Source organism: Gaeumannomyces tritici (assembly GCF_000145635.1).
Source record: "Gaeumannomyces tritici R3-111a-1 unplaced genomic scaffold supercont2.1, whole genome shotgun sequence".
NCBI lineage: Eukaryota > Fungi > Ascomycota > Sordariomycetes > Magnaporthales > Magnaporthaceae > Gaeumannomyces > Gaeumannomyces tritici.
The window spans coordinates 4,488,170-4,501,568 of NW_008804545.1; the positions used below are offsets into that span (position 1 = coordinate 4,488,170).

The 13,399-nt window shown below is 60.1% G+C and overlaps 6 protein-coding genes across 6 annotated transcripts; 3 read left to right on the top strand and 3 right to left on the bottom strand.

The window, feature by feature from the left end:
- The first annotated feature begins 92 nt into the window (after nucleotides 1-92).
- GGTG_01407 (hypothetical protein) lies at nucleotides 93-1,457 on the top strand. Its single transcript, XM_009219172.1, has 3 exons — nucleotides 93-288; nucleotides 348-446; nucleotides 551-1,457. Exons 1-3 carry the CDS (start codon nucleotides 262-264, stop codon nucleotides 1,184-1,186), a joined length of 762 nt encoding a protein of 253 aa, XP_009217436.1. The 5' UTR covers nucleotides 93-261; the 3' UTR covers nucleotides 1,187-1,457.
- GGTG_01408 (hypothetical protein) lies at nucleotides 1,170-3,516 on the bottom strand. The gene is made up of 3 exons (XM_009219173.1): nucleotides 2,805-3,516; nucleotides 2,661-2,713; nucleotides 1,170-2,584 (listed from the first exon to the last, which is right to left on the bottom strand). Exons 1-3 carry the CDS (start codon nucleotides 2,835-2,837, stop codon nucleotides 1,657-1,659), a joined length of 1,014 nt encoding a protein of 337 aa, XP_009217437.1. The 5' UTR covers nucleotides 2,838-3,516; the 3' UTR covers nucleotides 1,170-1,656.
- On the top strand, nucleotides 3,140-5,813 carry GGTG_01409 (hypothetical protein). Its single transcript, XM_009219174.1, has one exon. It carries the CDS (start codon nucleotides 4,275-4,277, stop codon nucleotides 5,526-5,528), a length of 1,254 nt encoding a protein of 417 aa, XP_009217438.1. The 5' UTR covers nucleotides 3,140-4,274; the 3' UTR covers nucleotides 5,529-5,813.
- A 173-nt stretch (nucleotides 5,814-5,986) lies between these two features.
- Nucleotides 5,987-7,697, top strand: GGTG_01410 (hypothetical protein). Its single transcript, XM_009219175.1, has 2 exons — nucleotides 5,987-6,484; nucleotides 6,629-7,697. The coding sequence occupies exons 1-2, from the start codon at nucleotides 6,271-6,273 to the stop codon at nucleotides 7,321-7,323; spliced, it is 909 nt and encodes a 302-aa protein (XP_009217439.1). The 5' UTR covers nucleotides 5,987-6,270; the 3' UTR covers nucleotides 7,324-7,697.
- A 158-nt stretch (nucleotides 7,698-7,855) lies between these two features.
- On the bottom strand, nucleotides 7,856-8,576 carry GGTG_01411 (hypothetical protein; the record flags this gene model as incomplete). Its single annotated transcript, XM_009219176.1, has 3 exons — nucleotides 7,856-7,889; nucleotides 7,971-8,020; nucleotides 8,442-8,576. 3 exons carry the CDS (start codon nucleotides 8,574-8,576, stop codon nucleotides 7,856-7,858), a joined length of 219 nt encoding a protein of 72 aa, XP_009217440.1.
- A 121-nt stretch (nucleotides 8,577-8,697) lies between these two features.
- On the bottom strand, nucleotides 8,698-12,883 carry GGTG_01412 (hypothetical protein). The gene is made up of 3 exons (XM_009219177.1): nucleotides 12,061-12,883; nucleotides 11,710-11,922; nucleotides 8,698-11,624 (listed from the first exon to the last, which is right to left on the bottom strand). The coding sequence occupies exons 1-3, from the start codon at nucleotides 12,064-12,066 to the stop codon at nucleotides 9,294-9,296; spliced, it is 2,550 nt and encodes an 849-aa protein (XP_009217441.1). The 5' UTR covers nucleotides 12,067-12,883; the 3' UTR covers nucleotides 8,698-9,293.
- Nucleotides 12,884-13,399: the final 516 nt, after the last annotated feature.

Below are 13,399 nucleotides of genomic sequence, written 5' to 3' on the forward strand. Positions count from 1 at the left end.
CAGGCACAGAAGCCCCGCCCGCACATCGGATTGCTGGGGCTCAAGCTGGAGCTGCCCGAGAAGAGAAAGAAAAAACCTGACCCGGATTTTGCCGCACAAGCAGCGTCATTCGGGATTGCTGAGAGCGCACTGACCACTCGCACCACCACAGCCAGAGACCTTCAAGACGAGGCTCCGTAAATGCTGTCGTCGTGCTAACAAGCCGCACCACGCCCCGTCCCTCCCCACGCCCAGTCCATCATCGCGCAAAGACGGTCGAAGATGGCTGCCAGGGTGCTGCTGGGCCAGGTAAGCATGAGCGGCACCGTCAATTGGCCCTTCTCTGCCGTCGGCTGACCTCGACGCAGCGTGCTCCGGCACAACTGGTCGCCGGCCTTGTTGCCGGCTCCTTTGCTTTATATCCCTCGGTTGCCCACGCCGAGGCCCCTTCCGGGCTCCGGCTGCCGGTAAGCCCCTGTGCCATGCTGTCTCACTGCTTGCCTATCTGTCTCCTCGGTTGCTTTGACTGACATCTCGCCTATCCTTCTCCCTGCTCTCCCCACCTCTCCAGCCCAAAAAGTCCATCTACGACGACTACGATGAAACCCCCTCCGCCCCGAAGACCTCAGCCCCGGCTCTGCCATCCCCCGAGCAGAGCTACGGCGACGCCCGGCCCGTCATCCGCCGCGGCCCCACGGCAACCGACCTACTGGCGGCCCAGATCCGGCGCGCCCGCCTCTTCCTGCACGCCCAGGCCGCCACGGTCGAGGACGGCGTCAACTCGGCGCTGGGCCGCGCCCTGGACCTGGAGCAGTCCTTCACGGCTACGGTGGCGTCGCTGGCGCCGCCGCGCGAGAGCGGCGAGCGCGTCATGCCGGGCCTCGTCTACGTCCTGGTCGCCGCCATGGCCGGCAGCATCGTCGCCCGCCGCCGCAACGTCCTCCTCCGCGCCGCCACCCCCGCCGTCTTTGGCGTCGCCACCGGCTGGGCCGTCCTGCCCTTTACCATGCGCAACGTCGGCGACCTGGCCTGGAGGTACGAGGAGAGGGTCCCGGCCGTGGCCAACGCCCACGTGCGCACCCGCGAGGCCCTCGAGAAGAGCGTCGTCATGTCCAAGGTCCACTACCAGCTCGGTGTGCAGTTCGTCGAGGACAAGGTCACCGCCACCAGGGAATCCCTGGAGGGATGGGTCAGGAAAGGAAAATAACTTCGCATTACACCCGCTGGCCGTCGTAGGAGCGGCGGAATGGAAATATATAAAAAAACATGAGTTTTGAAACAAGAACAAAAACGGAGGGAGGCTTTAATGGCTCAAAGTCCGACTGGAAGAGCCAGCTGCTCTCCTGCAGATGGAAGCGGTTGATACCAGCTGTACAATAAATACAAAATGCGACATAGACTTTTCTTTTATCACTTGTCTTTTCGTTATCCTCTGCTCAACTGGATGGCATTTGCTGGTCGGTAGGCACACGATGTGACTACGAGGTGCTTGTGCTTTGAGGTCCGGTATTAGTGTTGTTCAAGCGGCCAGTGATTATGTCTCGCTCCTATTACACGCCTATGCCCTTCTATGCGGTCTTCTATCCTATGTATGGGCATTGTGCGACGCGCAAAACAGGTATTGTACAGTGACGCTATGCGATCAAACGGTGGAAGTGACGCGGCCTGGGGACGGCCCTATAATGCCTTCTCGTGCCCGCTCTGTTCCAGCTGAATCAGGGTCCTCAGGACACGCTCGTACGTCCACATGGTGACGGCGCTCGCGGGCGCCGCCTTGAGCAGACTGACGGTCAGACCGCGGTACAGGCCGCGCACGCCCTCGGCGCGGAGGATGACGGAGACGGTGTGGAGGGCGCCGCGGCGGTACTCGGGTATGTTCCTGTGGACGTAGCGGGAGCGCGTGGGGCCCTGGACCTGGATGCGGCGGCGGACCAGGTCGAGCGGGAAGACGGCCGTCTTGGCGACGGCGCTGGCGGCGATGCTGGCGAGCGCCAGCTGGCCGCCCCACAGGAACGACGGCGGCAGCAGCCTCGCGTCCGACAGGGGCGCGCGCAGGGACTCGTAGGCGGCGAAGAAGATGCCCATAAAGGGCACCGTCTGGCCGACGGCCGGGGACAGGCCGCGGAAGAAGCCCCGCGGGCCCTCGTCGCGCCAGATGTCGGCCACGGCGCGGCGGAGCGACGGGTAGACGCGGTCGACGCCCTGGGCGGCGAAGCGGGTGCGCAGCAGGTCGAGCGGGTACGTGGCGGTCGTGGCGGCGACGCCGGCGGCCGCGCCCGCGACGAAGGACTCGGCGGCGGGCGGCAGGCGGCGGCCGCCCGTCTCGTCGCCGACACGCTTTAACAGTTGGGCCACCGAGCGGTAGGCCGTGAACTGGATGGCCGAGTAGGCGATGTACAGCAGCTCGGCCGGCACGTTGCCCTTCCACAGGCCCGTCAGGCCCTCGGCCCGTACGATCTGGCGCATCGTCGAGATCGTGCCCTTGTACACGGGCCCGACGACGGCGCCGCCGCGGCGCAGGTCCCGGAGCGACAGCGGGTCCGAGAGCGAGTGCGTCTGCAGCTGGAGCCGGATCTTGACGACGTCGAGGGGCGCGATGACGAAGCTGGGTGGCGGTGGAGCCAGCGAGCCGTCTCGTTAGTGCTGGGCTGGCGCTAGCACCAGGGGAATGGAAACCTTACCGGGCTACCATTCCGGCCGTTGCGCCCGCAACCACGACCTGTAGTCTTGAACCCTGCGTACAGACGGCGGCGAGATGGCCTCGTCAGCCCCCTAGCCTCGCCACAAGCCGGCTCGGCGCCGTCGCGCGAAGCTTCGTTCCTTACCTCATCTTTCAGACGCTCCCCGGAAGCGTACATGCACCCGGACTCTAGAGGCCTTCGCCCTCGCCCTTCCTCACGTGCCAAGCTAGCGACCACCGTGGGTGGATCAAAGCTGATGAAAGTGCGGTCGCAGTCGCAAGCCGAGGATTTTTTTCAGTATCAGAGTGCTGCGGCCGGCGCGACGTCGTGGATAAAGCAGTCACGCGATAAACCCAAATCGGGATCTGGAGGCAAAGATCTGACAGGCGTTTATCCGATCTTCATCCAATGTCGGTCGTCATCTCACGATCGGCAAAGTGCTCGCAGTGTGGCGTGGATTGCGACTGATGACGCGGGCTGTATGTCATGGGAAACATCCACCAACGCATTTTTTATCCTCGATTCACGGGCATCCTCAAGAGGAGAGCCCTCGCCAAGACGAAAATTAGTCTATTTCTCGGCTGCGGCCGACCTTACTGCTTTCAGAGCCTGGAGCCCAGCACAGCGACCAGCCAGATCCAACAAAACCACCGTGATTGATAATGGATACCTCGGGACCAGTCCGTCAGCGAGTTGGTGGGAGGCGACGGATTTTTAGAGGCTCCCGTCCCTTCTGTTGAAGCAAACACAGGGACCTGCAACCTCGGGTGTGCGCAAGTTAAGAAAACGACAAGACAGCAAAGCCGCAACTCAATTGAGGCGTCGACGCACGGGATACGTTTTCATACTCTTGAATTTGCCCCAAGACCAAAGGTGCTCGGCTCAGCGACGCTTGCAGACGGCATCCATTCCAGTGGATCCCCGCCAGAGTCAGCCAGCGCTGCAGGCAGCCCGGTGGAGTCGTCCAATGGCTTCCCGCAGCTCCATTTCGCTCAATTCGCAGCCTTCCGCTTGCCCGAACCCTCCGTGCCTCCCATCCTGCCCTGAATGGCGAGAAGACCAGGGGGGTGTCAGGTGGGGAAGGCGGCAGAACACAACGGTCCACAGCGCTACGCTACGGCACATGTCCTCCTTCACCCATCCCGGTCCTGTGACGTGCCCTAGACTCAGGGCCCAGGCCCAGTGAGGGGGGAAACGGTGCTTGGTTCCGGGAGCGGGAGGGCCGCCAGTGTTTGACGATTGCACATGCCGCCCAGCTCTGCAACCTTCTTCCTCGCTCGATAAATACACATACTCGTCCTTGCTTTCCCAGCCTTGTTCCTTCAGTCTCGACTCCGGTTTCTCTGTAACCACAGAGGCTTGCTGTACCGAGTCAATCACCATACAATCGTAACACTCCTGACGCTCGCCGAGCTCGCCAGATGAAACCGGCCCCAAGTTGATACCGTCGTCTTATCGCATGTGATCCCCTACCTAACCACTCGACGCCACCCAGGCAGCCTTAGCTGTCATCCCTCACCACTGTCTGCTACGTTGGATACATAAGCATACAGAACCCACGGGACGCCCTATTGAGATACGGCCTTGTCAAAAAAAAAGGCAGCCAAGGAAAAAATGACGGCAGCTTCAACAGCAACCATCAGTCCCCCAGACGTTAGGGGGATAGTAGGTCCGCTCCTACCCTCGCTCCCGGGAGCCGCAGTCGCCACCGAGCCGGCTGCTGCCATCCTCCCGCTCCTTTCGCCCATCCTCCGTCAGCGCGTCCAGCTGCTGTCTGCCGCAAGCACCGAGCCGTGGATCCGCCTTTTGTCCTACGACACCGCCAAGGCCGCTCGCTTAGCCGAGGTCGCCCGCGGCGACAGCTTCGAGCCGCACCCCGTTTCAGGCGAGGTCGAGGTCGACTGGGACACTGACGTGGAGACCAGATACCGCCGGCTGGACCACGAGACCCTGCAAGCCCTCGTCGTCCTCGACGCCTTTGGCCTTTTTTTCCGCCTCGTCTATTGCACGGGCGACCCCCAGGGCGACGGCGACGGTTGGAGGGTCGGCGAGGTCAGCGTCGCGGACCAGCCGTCGCCCTTTGCGTCGTTCGGCGGCAAGCCCAGCATAACCGACGCCGAGAGCGAATACAAGGAGGCACTCCAGGCGCGACTGGCTCCTGTCGCAGCCAAGAGCGCGACCAAACATGACGTAGCGTCATCGGGCGCCGGAACGAGCGGAGGATATGGACAGCAGCCCGAGGAGGATGACGATGACGACTATTGGGCTCGGTACGATGCGACACCGGCGCGGTCTCCAACGGTAAAGCGATCGCCCGCCCCAGGGGCCGCACGGCAAGCCCCAGGGGCAAGCACCTCCCACATGGCGGCTGCAGAGGAAGCGTACTTTGCGCAATACGATTCGGTCCAGCCGGCCATGGACAACCACGACCCGGATGAGGAGGCCAACCTGGCTGAGGCGGGTGTGGTGGTACCTCCGCTGGGTCTAGCACGGCCGGCAGAGGTGGAGGAGCCGCAGCCAGGCGAGACTCAAGGGGTCTGGACGCTAGCGGGCGGGCCCGAGACGACGGCATCGTCGCTTGACTCTCACAAATCGATCGACGACGATGAGAAGGAACGCCTGGAGCGGCTGCTACACCCAAGGCCGTCGTCGAGTGCGGCGGGGAGTAGCTCGACCGGCTCCTCCATGGTGGCCAAGCTCGAGGAGTCGGCGGAGCGACGGGAGCAGAGCGAGTTTGGGATCAAGCAGCACGTATCGCGCTCCATCAAGAGCCTGTTCCTACTGTCGCGCGCCGCCGGTATCGACAGGGACGAGTTCGAGCGCATGGTGAAGACGGAGTTGGACGTCCTGGGACTGATCGAGGATTAGGACAGGATGAGTTGGTTGCGGGATAACAATGGTTACCTCACTTCATATAGGATCACCGCATCTGTCATGTTTACGACAAGCACACTAGACTGCAAGGCGGAGGGATGGGTGTCTCTCCCTTTCCTTTTGGGTGTTCGGGCTCGGGGCTTGTTAGCATTGGCGAATGGCGTCAGGGTTGTGACTTTTGGAAGGGCAATCTCCATGCTCGGGAAGCGGACTGTAATTGTCACACAGAGTATCGAGAATGAAGTATGAAATAGTTTTGAATTTTAGTATATTCCAGAGGCTGAGAGGAGAGTGGTGGGTGTCGAGGTCTGAAACTGACATGACGCCATAAAGCTGCCGAATGCAATCTCGTGGCTGGCGAGCCTAGGACATGGATGGATCAGGTGATAGCTGCCACGGCCAATGGATCGGCTACCGCGCGACAACAGCAAGACAAGACAACGGACTTCCGAATTCCATTCTCGTCCAATTTGACACCATGATCTGCGGGCTGAACATGGTCAAACGGCTTTACTATTTCGAGGCCAGTGGACATGGGCTGATCCCCCCACCTTGAATCGAAACGGCCCGCCGCGACGAAAGCCACAGTCTGCCTGACGTTTCAGGCGCCAAACCACCATTTTCGCCAATGGCTGCGGACCCGCGACCGAAAAAGAAGCTGGGGAGGAGCTCGGCCGGCCCAGGGAATTTATAACGCCGCCATCGCGCCAGCAGACATACACACAGCCAGGTCGTCATGCTACGCCCGAGGATACCACTGCCGCGCCTGGGGCGGCTGGCCCGGATCCCGCAGACGAGGCACATCCACAAGCTGCGGCCGCTGAGAGATCAATTTGCCGAAAAGGGCATCGGCGAGGAGGGCCACCAGTTCCTTAGCCCCGAGGCCGTCGACTTTGCCTACACGCAGTACCAGACCCTGGTCCTGGAGAAGCTGAACAAGCTCACTGCCGGTTAGTTTTTTTTTTGCAGCCTTTGTTCAGCTTGTCGCAGTCCTCCCAGCGCAATACCTCCTCCCCATCCTCCTCCCGGGTGTGGCTCCACGATCTGGGCGCTGATCCATCCCCCTCCCCTCACCCGGGTGCGCGAACCACCAGGCCAAGAGGATGAGCTGAGCAACTCGCCCAACGGGCTGCTGAGCCTCATCACCCGGACGGCGCGCGACCCCAACAAGGCGCCGACGTTCAACTACGCCAGCATGGCGCACAACAACGAGTTCTTCTTCAACGGCATCTGCCACAAGGGCCCGCCCATCCCGCGGGAGCTGAAGCAGCACCTGGTCGAGGCGTTTGGCAGCATCGAGACGCTCCGGACCGAGTTCCTCCTGACGGCCTTTGCCATGTTCGGGCCGGGCTACGTCTGGCTCGTGCGCGCGCGCCAACCGCAAAACGTCGCGATGCGCTTCCGCCTCTTGGTCACGTACCTGGCCGGCACCCCCTACCCCGAGGCGCACTACCGCCAGCAGCGCGCCGACATGAACACGGGCAGCAACGTCGACGAGTGGATGGCCAGCCAGAGGGCCGCCGTGGCGCCCGCCTCGGCCTCGGCCGCGGGACCTGCCTCCTCCTCCCACACGAGGCTCGAGCCGGCCCCCGGCGGGCTCAGGGGCGTCGTCCCCGTGCTGTGCCTCAACACCTGGGAGCACGTCTACCTGCCCGACTACGGCATCCTGACCCCCGAAGGCAAGGAGGGCAAGCGTGAGTACATCTACAAGTGGTGGGACCACATCGACTGGAACGTCGTGGCCGACCGCGCCAACCTGGCCGCAGGGCAGCCGTCGCTCATAAGTTGATGGGCTTGGGGTGAGGCTGTATCTTTTGTAGGGAAGAACAGGGACTGGTCGTAAAAAAATAGATGGCTGGGATCATATAAAACCCGCCCGCAAACTGGAAGATGGTGTGCGCGTGCCTGCAAAGTTGCCTTGGGTCGATTTGCAGGTTTCCGCTGCGGCGACGCTCGATCCGGACGGGACGGGGTGGTTGAAACGGGGCTCTTTGGCTCTGGTCCGTCCGACGCCTGCTCTTTTCAACGAGAAAAAAAAGGCAAATGTATGATGATATAGTAGCTGTAGCAATGCGCCCCTGTACGAAGAACTGCTCCTTCTCGAGTGCCGTTGTTGGAAATCTTGTTCTTGGTGCGTGAAAGCATGGCAGCTCGACGTTTCCCAAGCAGGTGTTTAAGTGGTTACGAAAACCCCGGGGCCGTGGTCCCGTGGTAGGTGGCTTTACCCACTATTTCGGCCTTTAGCCCGGCCGACCGATCGACTTTATGGAAAGCGCTCCGGGCCTTGTTGTTTATTTATTCGCAATTTATTTGCGCTGGCTTTAGCGCGGGCTATTAATTAAAATACCGCGAAACCTAAATTTAAAAGAAAAAAAAATATTATTTAATACGGTTGTAAAAAATAAAACGTTATACGGTTAATTTTTGCAAATTAACCTTAATAAGCCGTTGTATAGGAGTTTTTTTATTATATCCAGCCGCAATTGCTATTAACCCATTCCGTATGTGCTAACAACCAAATCGTAAGCTAAAAAGCGTTACGTTAAAATTGCTCCTTTTCGAATGCCGTTGTTGGAAATCTTGTTTTTGGTGCGTAAAAGCATGGCAGCTCGACGTTTCCCAAGCAGGTATTTAAATGGTTACGAAAACCCCGGGGCCGTGGTCCCGTAGTAAGTGGCTTTACCCATTATTTCGGCTTTTAGCCCGGCCAACCGATTGATTTTATGGAAAGCGCTCCGGGCTTTATTGCTTACTTATTCGCAACCCATTTGCGTTGGTTTTAGCGCGGGCTATTAATTAGGATACCGCGGGACCCAAATTTAAAAAAAAAAAAAAAAAAAAAAAAAAACATTGTTTAATACGGTTGTAAAAAATAAAACGTTATACGGTTAATTTTTGCAAATTAACCTTAACAAGCCGCCGTATGGGAGTTTTTTTATTATATCCAGCCGCAATTGCTATTAACCCATTCCGTATGTGCCAGCGACCAAATCGTAAGCCAGAAGGCGTTACGTTAGGACTGCTCCTCGTTTGCCTAGTCATCGCGGGTTAGAGCTAGGGTACATCGCGGAATAACATTTCCCCCCAACACGTTTTAAATGCGGGTACATCGCGGAGCGTCCTTTAGGCATCACGTTGAAACTGGGCAACAGCGCGAAGAAGGCTTTCAGGCAAACGCGTTGAGACAAGCGCGCATTTGTGACGCAAGGTGATCTCCCCCGGTGTCCCACCCACCCAACCACAGGACACTCGATCAAATCACGACATACATGACAGACTTTGAGGTTATGCTAATTGACACTATACAATTATTCTGCTAACTAGATTTCTGTGCGCAGCAAAGGAAGGGATCGAAAGAAAAGTGCGAGACAAAAGCAAAACATAAACCGAGGCTTCTTTTTGCTCGATGAGAGCGGTCGAGACAGGGAATCGTGTCGAGGTATCTTTCAGTAGTTCAAAGTCATTCACCGCTGGCAGTGGTCGTAAAAGTTTATGTCCCATGTCCCCAGAAAAAAACGCCCCAAGAAATGGATTCAAAAAGCAAAACAAAAGACAAAAAACAAATGCTCAAGTGACGCCTGGTATGAATACGCTAAAAGGTTTCCAGAACGGTGATGACCAAACCTGTTTGAAAGACTAGAACGGAATCGTAGTGGAGAGTGAGGTTGGGGATGTAGTGAATGACATGGGTTTTCGGATTTAGATCTTGTTTTGTGATTTTTTTTCTTTTTCTTTTTTCTTTTTTCTTGTTCTGCTCGTTCAGATCATGTTGCCGTTGACGCTGACCTCGAAGCCCTCGCCCTTCTGCTTGAGGGCCTTGGCGAGCATCAGCTCCCGCATCCAGTCGATGCGCTCGTCGCGGCCCTTGACGGCAAAGTAGTGCGTCTTGCCGGTGCCGTTGGCGCCCTCGCCGTCGGACGAGGCGTGGCCGGCGCTAGCCGAGGTGTTGAGGCTCTCGCGCTTGCGCAGGAGCTTGACGCCTCCGCGGGCGTCCTGGGGGATGAGCTGGAAGCTGAAGGCGCCCGCGTCGTTCTCGCTGCCGCGGCGGATGCTCATGGCGCGGAAAGCGGCGTTGAGCTTGCTGGTGCCCGCCAGGCTCGAGCACGCGACGGCGTAGTCGTCAATGTCGACGTACTCGAGCGTGCGGCCGATCTCGTTGGCGTCCTTGTGCATGGCCAGGCGAGTGCCCTTGAGCGTGAAATAGTGCTCGTGCCACTCGTGCCGGAGCATGCGCGTCTTGCGCTTGCGCATGGGGCCCTGGTACGTGATGCCCTCGGCGTCGTGGGACGCGCCAACCACGCCGCACGGGGAGCCCGACGCCGCCATCATAGAAGGGCCAACCATGCCGCCCGACTTGCCCGGGGGCGGCGCGATGGCCTTCTCGTACGCCACCCGCTCCTTGGTCCACGGGTACTGCACTCGCGGGGGCGCCTGCAGAGGCCTCTTGTTGTGCTGCTGCTGGTGCTGCTGGTGCTGCTGGTGCTGGGCGCCAGCGACGGGGGAGCCGCCGGCGCTGAGAGGCGACGACGTGCGGCTAGGTCGCTTCGGCGACACTACGGCCACCCGGTTCTCATCCAGCGCGGGGAGGACGGGGAAAGACGGCCGCCTCGAGGAGCGGGAAGCGGACCGCATGTGGCCGCTTGGCGCTGCGCGGTAGTTCATGTCAGGCGGCACCGACTGCGAGACATCGCGGGCTACCGGGCCGAGCGGGATCGCCGTCACGGGCACGTCCATGTCCGAGAATGGGGTACCGAAACGGTAGGGCGCCGTCGGGGTCGACTCGGGTGACGGTCCCAGCGAGTGCCTTGGCGAGGTCCACTCGCGCGGGCGGTGCTGCATCACGGTGACGGCCGAGGCGGGCGTCTGGTTCATGGTCCGGATGTGATGGCTGGGAATGGCGAGCCTGGGAAGCGACCTCATGGCCTCCTGCGCGTGGTGCGGCTGCTGGTTGGGGTAGAGCTCAAACGGGGGCGTGGGCGGCACCTCGCTAGATGGGGCGGGGCTGGCAGCGGCCTGGTGTTGGAAGCTGAGGAACTGACGGACATTGTCCTGGGGGTCCTGAGCTTGGATGTTGCGCAGGGCCGCCTCCTGCAGGTACTGCAGCGGTGGGATGCCACCGGGTCCCATGATGTCGGACGAGGCCACAACCGAGGGTATGGCGTCCGACACAGGACGGAAGATGTCCGACTCCTTGCGGTTCAGGGCCTCGGCGGTCAGGGGGTTGCCGGGGTCGCCGGCCACCATGATGACGCCGCCCTTGTCCATGTCGACGAAAGGGTGGTCATTCTTGAAGGCCTCGATCATGCGCTGGTTGCGCTTCCACTTTGAGCAGTTCTCGCCCTTCTTGCAGTGGTGCGGCTTGGGCATCATTTGCTCGATGCCGACAATGGACACGGACTCGAGCGGCGAGATGATGTCGTCGCCCAGGTGCTTTTGCTTGCGCCGGCTCTGCTTGCGCTTTGGCTTCTCCTCGACCATGTCCATCGCCCGCTGCTCTCTCCAGACCTCGCGGTCGGGCTCGTCCTCGATGACGGTCTCGGGCCTTTCTGAGGGGACCTGGACGTCGAGCATGTTGAGTATCTCGTTCCAGACCTTGGTACGCATGCCAAATGAGGTGATGCCCAGCTCCGACAGGTCGCGGAACTTGAGCGTCATGAGGATGGCGCCCGTGATGTCGTTCTCGACGAATCGCTCGGCAGTCTGCTGCTCGACGCCAGCGTTGAGCATCTGCTGAGCCACCATCTCGGGCGACCAGTCGGCCAGGTCGCACGTGTCGAGCTCGGCGTCGGTGAAGCGGGGTCCGCTGCCTCGCCTCCTGCCAGGCAGTGGCGTCAGCTCCAAGGCGAGGGGCAGATGGTACTCGGTTCCCTGTAGTGGCGCTTTGGGCGTTATTGGCGACAGCGACAGCGCGTGCTCGAACTCGGCCGAATGCGCCGACAGACTGGAACTCCTAAACAGATGTGGTCCCCTGGGGCCCTCAACCTGCCTGAGCGAGTCTGTCTCGACCTGGAATGCGGTCCTGGCGCGGAACGACCTCGGCGTCTGAGCCTCTTCGTACGAAGACAGTGTTGTGAAACTGGGCTGGCCAGACTTTTGGGTGAAAGGACGTCAGCAATGGGCCGTGTATAGCAAAACTAGCTTCTCGGTACTGATAAACAGGACAACGGACACCTACCGAATTCAAGCTTATCCTCGGGGAGCTCTCGCCGTCGTCAACGTCGCTGAGAATCTCATCGTCGTCAAAGTCCGACTCCATAAACTCGGTGGCAACAGAAATCGGGCGTTGCTGGGGGCCTGCGTTCTTGAGACTGAAGAAAGTCTCGTGCAGATGCGGTTTTTGCAGCATCTCGGGATGCGGCCGCCCGCTGCCGGCGCTGCGTGTAGATGCCTTTTTTTTTTTTTTGTTGGTGTCAGTTAAGTTCACCGTAACTTGCAGGCGGCCCGCGAAAGGACGGCCACCAAGCAGACCTCATCCTCGGCAAATGGGTCGCCGGGCTCCAACAGCACGCAGATTGCATTGTCATACCATCATGTGCGTTTTCTCCCGCCGACGTTTGTGCAGTGAAGGGTGTTTCCCCCACGTCCAATTATTGGCCGTTTGCGACGCAGGTCCGCCTCTGGGCTGCCGGGCAGCAGTGGGTATACTAGATGCCGGTAAGGTAAGGTACGTGTGCCCGTGTATGTAGAGGTATGTAGGTTGGTTGCACGCAGGCAGGAGCCGGTGTATGTATATGTATGTAAGACGCGGATGCGAGTCGTGCTCACAGAGCAGTTGACGATCCGATACGCCTATCCTCGCTTGTCGGGGGGTAAGGAGGACAGGGCTGGGGGTGAGAAGGCGAAGAAGGCAAGCGAAAAATGCAGAGAAACAATATGCGGTGACCTTGTTGATGCCCGAGCCGTCGCCGATGGGTCGGGAAAATGTGGAAGAGGGCGTCCGCCGTGGACGGAGCGAGCGACCGCCAGGGAATAAGTATATCCAGGGGCAGGGGCAGGGAACAAAGTGCCACGATGGGCACTATGGCGCGGGCGAGCTTGGGTCACAGCAGGCGGCACGATGCATGGGGGGCCATCACACTGTGATAATGTGCTCTGAATTTGGCGCAAAAGTGATATGCAGGTGTGCTGCAGCTGGCACTTGGGGGGGAGGGGCACGCCTAGGTTCGGAAGAGCCAGGAAGGTGAGCGAGCGGGGGGAGGAGGGCAGTCTAGGGTAGGGGCAGTGCGGAAAGGTGAGAGAGGAGGGGGGGACGAGGCGTGATGGTGTGATATGGGCCATGGGTGTCTGTATGTGCCAGGCCTCAAAGGCAGGCATGGCATCGTATCCAGTAGTGCCAGTCGCTCGCTACCTGCACGTCCGGACCAGGAGAAGCACGGCCTAGTGGAAGCTAGCTAGCCCGTCGCCCATGGAGCAGCACCGCCCCAGCGAGATTCGGCCGCTGGCTTGACTGGGCGATATTGCACAACGATAGTGCGCATCTGGCCTCATGCAAATCGGTACCCAGCCCACTTCGCCGTGACGCATCCCATCGTGGAAACGTGCGTGGTCCGACGCCTCACTGCCATCTTTCGTAGCGGCCGGCGAGAGAGGGGGCGTGCAAGGTCAAAACCCAACCAAGCCGGCCGTGCTGGACGAGGCCAGGTCAGGGCCAGTCAGTGAGGGCGGGCGGTGGTGTGTAGGCAGCTGGGAACAGCGCACGCCCGCCCGCCCGTTGCCCGTTGCCTGTCACCTGTCGGTACATGGTGGCTCCGATGTGCTGGATGAGAATAGCCAGCCGGATGGCAGCGCAGGTTGGAACCGCCCAGCAACTGACTGATGGGGGGGTGGGCGCGAGGGAGGGAGAGGGCGGGCGGCAAAAAAAGGAG